Raw genomic sequence first — 8,845 nt, 5'->3', positions numbered from 1 at the left:
CAATATTCTCTTCTTCTTCTCTTGTTTGAGTTTCTGCTTCTCTCTCTACTCTTTCCATCCCCAAAAAATCATCAATTTTCAAAATCAAATCTAGGGTTTCCTGTAAATCTGATTGAATTTCTCCCACCATCAATAAATTTCAACCAATTTTGATTTTTCAAAAAAAAAAAAAAAAAAAAGTTCCAATCTCTTTTCATATGAGAGATTTCTAGAGAAGAAGAAGATCCAATCAATGTATAAAGACAGTAGAGGTGGTGGTTTATCCTCAAGATCAGAAATAGGTATTGATAGAAAGAAAATTAATGATGCTTTAGATAAACATCTTGAGAAATCATCTCCTGCATCAACTTCCAAAAACAACAGAACAACAATTCCTTCATCTTCTTCTGGTAAACAACAACAACAAATTGATGATAGAACAGCAGCAGCTTCTTTCCTTAAGAAGAGTAACAGCACCAACAACAACACCAACAACAACAAGTGTTCTGATGCTGGTAACTGACTCCCTTTACTCCTTTTGATGTTATTGTATGATTTTGTATCTGGGCTTTTGATTTTGTTATTATTAGTTTAATTTTTACCAAGACCTGAATGTTTTCGTTTTTGGGGCGCGCCTCGAGGCGAATTCGTTGGTACTGTGTTTATTTATTATTAGTAGATTGTAGTTCTGAAATTTACTGTTGATGTTGGAGAGATTGGTGTTGGGGAGTTGGTAATTTGTTTAATGTTGGTGTTTGTAATTTGCAGAGGAATCGGAATCAGACAGTGAAGAGTCAGATGTTAGTGGTTCTGAAGGGGATGACACATCTTGGATATCATGGTTTTGTAATTTGAGGGGGAATGAATTTTTCTGCGAAGTGGACGATGAGTATATTCAAGATGATTTTAATCTTTGTGGATTGAGTAGCCAAGTTCCGTATTACGAATATGCGCTTGACTTGATAGTGGATGTTGAATCCTCTCATGGTAAGAACTGCTCCTTTAAATTTCTATGTTTTATGTGTTCCTGTAGCTGCATGAATTACAAAATATCCTGAGATATCAACACTTGTAGCCAATTTGTGTGGAACTTTATAAGTGCTGCCTATACTTCCTGTAGAATTACACTTTTGGTTATGAGAAGTCATATTTTTAGCTATGCAATTCCTTTATGAGGACAGTGAAGTGGGTTTTACGTGTCGCAGGGGACAGTAGTCTATATGCATGTTTATCTCTGGCTAATTAAGAGTTGGCCAATTAGATATGAGAGACGGAACACAATAAATGTTTATAGTTTATACATTTCAAAACTAAATGAACAGTCTCGATTTTAACAAGCTTCTTAAACTTGTAATTATTCTAATGTTTTGTTCCACTAGACTTTTATTGGTCATATCTTGTTGGCTTATTGGTCATACAACTTACCCCAAAACATAACTAGGAGCGGTACTTCAACTGGCGAATCCGTGATTTTACTGATATGAGTTTCTGCTGTATACTATTTTTTGGATGAATTGCAAAATAACCCGAGATTTCAACACCATTAGCCATCTTCTGTGGAACTTTATGCCAGTGCTGCCTTTACTTCCTGTAGAGTTACACTTTTGGTTGTGAGAAGTCATATTATTAGCTATGGAATGCCTTTGAGGACAGCGAATATACATGCTGCAGAGGAAAGTGGTCTGTTTGCATGTTTAACTCTGGCTATGAAGAGTTATGGCTGTCACATTTTCCAACTAGATAAGAGACGGAACAAATGTTTATACAATTTAAAACTAAATGAATAACTATCTAAACTTTAACAAGCTTCTTGAACTTGTAAATATTCCAATGTTTTGTTCCACTAGGCTATTATTGGTATTATCTTGTTGCCGTATTGGTCATACAACTCAAGCTTGCCCATTACCCAAAGCATAACTACGAGCAGTGCTTTACTTCAAGTGGTTAATGCATGATTTTACTGATGAGTTTCTGCGGTATACTTTTTTTTTTTTTGGATACATTTTAACTGTTTGAATCCTAGTAATAGCTGCTTATATTTTTGATGTTATCCTATTTGTTTCAATTGGTAAACAGAAGATTTCTTTCCTTCTGACATACCCAGGTGATATGTTCACTGAAGAACAAAATGAGTTGGTTGAATCTGCAGCAGAGATGCTGTATGGTCTGATCCATGTCAGATACATATTAACCACTAAAGGGATGACTACGATGGTGAGAACTTGCTCGGTTTTCTTTTGCTTGCCCTCAAACCCTTTTATAATTATTTTTAGTTTATAGTTAGAACCATGATGATTACTCAAAGTGACGCCCCCTACCGTCTTATTTAGATGGACAAGTATAAGAACTATGACTTCGGTAGATGCCCTAGAGGTTATTGCTGTGGACAACACTGCCTTCCAGTTGGACAATCAGACATTCCTCGGTCAAGTACAGTGAAGATCTACTGTCCCAAGTGCGAAGATATATACTATCCCAGATCCAAGTATCAAGGCAGTATCCTAACATTTTATTTGGTTAATTAGTTCTCTGGCTGCATCCATCAAATGTATATCAACTGCATTAGTTCTGCATGATTTTACTTGAGTTAAATTGTTAGATTTATTTCCATATATGCTGGGGAATGTTTGGGTTGAAGTTTTCCTTTCCCGTGTCCATTCTGCAAGGCAGTATGCTATTTGATTCAGTAGGACTCGATTCTGGACGTATTTAATTGCCTATTATATGCTATGGTAAAATTCGAGTTTGGTAAGTCTTTGGTAGGGTCTCTCATGACTGGATGGTGGGGGCAGTGTCCTCCACTGGCCCCAGCATTTCAGGGGATACTCGTGAAATTGTTCTTGCTTTGATGTATAAGTCACATGCTCGTCCTTGTTCGTACATTACACCTTGATAACTTCATTATGCAAAACTTTTCTTTAACGTGACATAGACATCGACGGAGCTTATTTTGGGACCACATTTCCTCATTTATTCTTGATGACGTATGGTTACCTGAAGCCGCAAAAGGCATCTCAAAGCTATGTTCCAAGAGTGTTTGGCTTCAAGCTCCACAAGCAATGAGCAGAAGCTATGGTTGTTTGCAGTATCCCCCCAGCATTGTAGGTCTCCTGTTGTTACAGTGGTCATGGTTCTTACTTACTCGGGTAGAGTTCAGAAATACCTCAAAAGTTTGCAATTGGCTTTGCCTATTTTAGATGTTATTGGAAAATATTTGAAGAAGTGATTGAACCTACCAGTTGAACCGAGTACATGGAAAGCAAACCCTAAAACGAAAAAGAAAAAAAAAAAAAGAAAAAAGAACCACTAGTTGAACTGTAAGTTTCTTTACTATAGCCTTTCATTGAGAGAGCATATGTAATTTTCCTTTTGCTTTTAGTTCAAAAGTGTTCGAAAGTGCCCTCTTGTATTGTTTGGTTATTATTTCTTTTAGATTATTTCCTCCTTTTACTCTTCATGATATTAAAGCTGAGATTGTTACACTCCCGTTACTTCTGCAAGAGATGAAGTATCTGAAATTCATATAATGGCCTGTTGCTGTTATGTACTTACGTTGTCATTCTGTAGATTGCACATGATTCATGAAGTTTTGTTGGGTTCCATGATTATGATTAATGCCAACTTCGAGATAATGCAATCCAGCATAACTTATTAATACTATTTCAGGTCCTCGAACTCGCTGTCGAGAAGCAAACAGGCCATTTCAGAACCTATTAATGAACTAATCAAAGTGAACACTACAATGAACCTATTAAGCAAACAAGTAGCCACACAATATTGCTGAAAACTGCAACTGAAGCTAAGAGTCTTTGCTTGCACCCAATTGTTCATCAACAAACCCGCACAAGTACAAACTTTCAGATCTTCCCTGAACTTGCAGATGCAGAGATTATAAACTCATTTCAAGGCACACAGATGACTGAACTCCATAGCATTTTTCGAAGAGAAAAATTTATATTAAAGAGAAAAGAAAAGCCGAAGCCAATACAAACTGAGAAAGCAGTGACACAACAAAAGCTTCTCAAACAAAAGACAACTTAGACCACTGAAACAAAACTGAAAAAGCTTAGGTGTGCAGAGATAGCTCCCAGTTATGAATAAGTTGGCTGCTATCTAGAAACTTAAACGTATTCATATCGCAACTCCAAAGAACCAACGTTTCTTTAATCAGAACAATGACTTCTTCCACATCTTTAGACCTCCCACCAAAGACCTTGTGATTCCTTTCATTCCAAACATTCCATATAACGGCATAGTGCAAAATGTTTCATATGTTCTTACATCTTCTGGCCAAAACGTTACACTCCCAAGCTTCAAAAAGCTGTAACACATTTCCAGGCATCGGCCAAGAGATTCTCAAAGACTTAATGAAATAATCCCACAATTTAAAAGAATAAGAACAGTGCAACAACAGATGCTCAGCCGACTCCAACGCATTATTGCACAAAGGGCAATCAGTATTGTCCAATTCAACCCTTCTATGACTAAGCATAACTCTTGTAGGGAGAGAGTTATGAAAAATAGGCCAAAAAAGAAAACTGACCTTTCGGGGGTATGTAATTTTTCCAAAGAAACTTTGAGAAGCAACACTTCGGGACATTTCCAGCAAGAGTATTGTAGCATAATTTGTTGCTGTAGTTGGCAGTGAATTGAACTTCATCATCTCTGTCTACTAGAGTAGGTACCGGACCAATATCTCAACGCAACAGGTCCCATTCCATCTATTCGTTGGCATTTAACATGTTGTCGTGCTAACTTACCAGCGAGCCTCATGCGTAACCTAGCCAAGGGAGCCGAAGCGGATGGGGGTTGAACAGGTTGCCGTGCTAACCTACCAGCAAGTCTCATGAGTAACCTAGACAAGGGAGCCGAAGCGGATAGGGGTTGAGATTGTGTCATAAGGAGGGCAATCTAACACTACCTTCCATGTTAATTCCTGCAATATTACGTTATTGGGGGCTCGAACCTGGGACCTCCTGGAGCACATGAAACTTTGGGAAACGGGTGACTAGCTGAGCTAGGTGCCCCGGTTTAATTCCAATAAGTACTAATTCAACTACTGAATTTGTTGCCTTATTAATTGCGAATCCAAAAAAAATCGGTGTCCAACAAACTTGAAGCCACACAAGAGAATGAGACTCTGTACGGTGTCTAAGAAATTGTCATCCCAACACTCAAAAGCCTGAACCCATGCAGTGTTTCTACACAAAAAGAAAGAACCATTTTTTAGGGATCATGGTATCTTTTTGGGGAGGTGAGGTCATGGTCTTATTAGGCCAACCTCCCTATACTTATAAGGGGTATCCTAAAGTTGGGTAAATACACATCTATCCTTTAATTTAATTTAAATTAAAACTAACCTAATAACTATATAAATCTAATCATATATATCTAACCTAAATGAATCTATTAACCAAAATCAAAATCAAAAACAAAAACAGGGGAATCGAAACTTTTTAGTTTTGAAAAAAAAATTATTCTCTTCTTCTTCTCTCTCTCTCCTTGACGTTCCTCGTTCGATTGAAAAATGAGTATTAACCATCAAATGAGTTGAAAATGGAAGTTGCAAATAGAAGTTCGGTTAGGAATTATGTGAAAAACTTTGTCAAACTAACCGAACCTAATGAAAATGATGAACATGAAGAACAGTTTGGCTATTTCGCAAAAAAAATTCCCAACCGAACCTTAGTTCGGTTAGTAGCAAAAAACATTTCCCAACCGAACCCTAATAATTCGATTAGTAACAAAAACATTTCCCAACCGAACCTAATAGTTCGGTTAGTTGCTAAAAACATTTCCCAACCGAATCTAGTTGTTCGGCTACTTGGAAAAAACATTTCCCAACTGAACCTTAGTTCGGTTATTTCGCAAAATATTTCCCAACCGAACCTTGTAGTTCGGTTAGTTGCAAAAAAAAATTCCCAACAAAACTAGTCAGTTCGGTTACGTCACAAAAAATGTTTCTTAACCAAACTTTAAGTTCGGTTTGATCGTAAAAATATTAAATAGTTTTGTAACCGAACTATTTAATGGTGACACCAAATATATAGTTCGGTTTGATCGCAAGGAAAATTTTCAATTTTTTTGTAACCGAACTTCTTACTGGTAACTAATCATACTAATCATTACTAATCATTAAGTTCGTTTTTTGGTCATAAATTTCGGTAAACGAACTTAATCGCAAAAAAATTTAAAATTTCTCGCAACGAAATTTTTTCATTTTTTGTAATAGAACTTCTTAATGGTAACTAATCATTACTAATCATTAACTAATAACTAACTGATTATTAAACTAACACATTTAATTAAGGAGGGTAAGTTTTGTATTAAGAAAAACATTTAGTTAAGGGATGACTTAGAATTACTTATAATATCTTGCCTAAAATCATGGTCCCAAAAAAATGGTTCAAAAGAAAAATTGACACCCCACCCGACCCCCAAACCAGGGCCGTCTTTTACATAGGGCCTGATGGTCAACCGCCCCAGGCCCAAAAATTTGAGGGGCCCAAAATGTTTTGTTTTTTAACGACCTATGTATATGTATTTCCGCGCTAAATCGACGGAAGTGAAGAAGTAATAGTGGAAGCAAGCGAGCAACTGCTTCAACTATCTCAGTCATTTTTGGTTAGTTTCCCAATTTCATAGTGTATCGTTCCTTCTTTGTTACCATAGATAGGAGAAAAACCGACAAAGAATAAGACACTGCCTCCAACATGAATTCCTAGCTCCGTCCCTGGCTGTGACTAGCTATGAACCAAGGACTCGCAGGCATATAACACGTTGGTGGACGGAACTAGTATAGGGGAACTCCTCCGAACTCTATGATCTAAGCACCCGCTTTTCGGTGAAAAACAACCAATTTCCTTTAAATAATCGCCTTCGACGATTTGACAGAAAGGTTAATATTTTCTAAGAGAGAGATATTTTGATAACAATCTAGAATTAGGATATTCCAAATTCACGAAACGATTTTCTTATATATACCGTCTCTTGTCCGCAAGAAAAGATTATACTACTCAAACTGTAATCATGGCGGAGACTCTTCCCACAGATATCTTAAAAAACATATTTTCTCGCTTACCCATCAAAGCCATCTTGCTCTGCAAACGAGTATGTAATACACTGATACTTGGAGAGCAGTCATCGGGAACAACGTAGGTCTCCTTTGTAGATTTCAAAACAGATATATATGGAAACTAAAGAGAAGATATAAGAAGATATTTTGTTACTAAACTCTGCAAGATTTTCATTGATTGATAAAACCCTTAAATAGGCAGTACATACACACGTTTACATTAAACCACGACTAACATAGTTTCCTACCTTTTAGGATTCATATCCCACTACTACAATACTTATTCAAAACTCTTAAAACACCTAAATACTAGGACTAATACCAGCTAAATCAAAAGACCAAATCTTAAGCAAACTAACACAAAATATTCAAACGTGTTGGACACATTCAAATTCCAACACCCTCCCTGAATGTGTCAACCATAAATTTTCTTCCATCATCTTCATAACATCATCACATCATTCATCATCATTATCCTCATCTTTATAACATCATCACATATCATCATTCATCATTCATAACATTACAATAAAATTACCTCTTCATCATCAATGGCACCCGTGCAGAAATTTGCATTCTCCTCCTTTGGTATATCACGACAATATTTTTCGATGTGGCCGAATCTCTTATAGTGGTAACATTGCACTGCGTGTCTCTTGCTATCTATAAAGTAACATTTTTCAGTAGTATGGTTAGTTCTTTTACAAATTGAACAGAACTCACCTTTCTTTGCCCAAAGTTCCTTTTCTTCATAGCCTTCATCCTCCAATCTGTGTAATTTTTGTTCATGTGCTTGAAGAGAACCCATAAGATCATTAAAAGTATATTTTGACAAATCTTTTGACTCTTAAATGGCAACAACAACATGATCATATTTGTGAGTGAGAAAACGTAATACCTTTTCCACGATTTTTTGATCATAAATTACTTCACCATAGGCCCTCATCGCATTAACAGTCTTAATAACATTATCAAGAAAAACTTGAACTGAATCAGAATTTCCCATAGCAAAAGTTTTGAATTGACGACGGAGAGTTTGCAACTTTACCATGATTGTTTTATCTGTCCCTTCAAATTTTTCTTTCAAAAGATCCCACGTCCCTTTTGATGTTTTGCATAGAGAAATCTTTGGGAAAATTGCATCATCTACACCTTCTTGTATAACAGTTAATGCTTTAGCATCCTTCCTCACCTTCTCTTTGTATTCTTTTTCTTGCTCTGGAGTTGCCCTTTCTAGATTGATTTCATCGTATCCGGTTTCTACCAAATCCCATAAATCAAAAGCAATAAAAATTGTTTTTAGTTTAATTGACCATAAATTGTAACTGTCACTTTTGAATACAGGAACATTTGTTTGCAGCGACGCTCCTTTAGTTGCCATTAATTGTCCGAGGATCTACTGGCTTTGATACCAAATGTAGATTTCAAAACAGATATATATGGAAACTAAAGAGAAGATATAGGAAGATATTTTGTTACTAAACTCGGCAAGATTTTTATTGATTAATTAAAGCCTTAAATAGGCAGTACATGCACACGTTTACATTAAACCAAGACTAACATAGTTTCCTATCTTTTAAGATCCATATCCCACGATTACAATACTTATTCAAAACTCTTAAAACACCTAAATACTAGGACTAATACCAGCTAAATCAAAAGACCAAATCTTAAGCAAACTAACACAAAATATTCAAACGTGTTGGACACATTCAAATTCCAACACTTTCACCTTTAAAAGGACTACACCATCACCATGGATTGGTATGGATCATGCAACACAAATCTTCT

General features: G+C 36.2%; 1 protein-coding gene across 1 annotated transcript; it reads left to right on the top strand.

The window, feature by feature from the left end:
* On the top strand, positions 1-3,497 carry LOC113330009 (putative casein kinase II subunit beta-4). Its single transcript, XM_026576864.1, has 5 exons — positions 1-494; positions 748-966; positions 2,084-2,193; positions 2,310-2,475; positions 2,912-3,497. Exons 1-5 carry the CDS (start codon positions 233-235, stop codon positions 3,040-3,042), a joined length of 888 nt encoding a protein of 295 aa, XP_026432649.1. The 5' UTR covers positions 1-232; the 3' UTR covers positions 3,043-3,497.
* The last annotated feature ends 5,348 nt before the right edge of the window (positions 3,498-8,845 follow it).

The sequence above is a fragment of the Papaver somniferum genome, unplaced genomic scaffold (genome assembly GCF_003573695.1).
Source record: "Papaver somniferum cultivar HN1 unplaced genomic scaffold, ASM357369v1 unplaced-scaffold_117, whole genome shotgun sequence".
NCBI lineage: Eukaryota > Viridiplantae > Streptophyta > Magnoliopsida > Ranunculales > Papaveraceae > Papaver > Papaver somniferum.
This window is presented reverse-complemented; position numbering and strand designations above follow the sequence as displayed.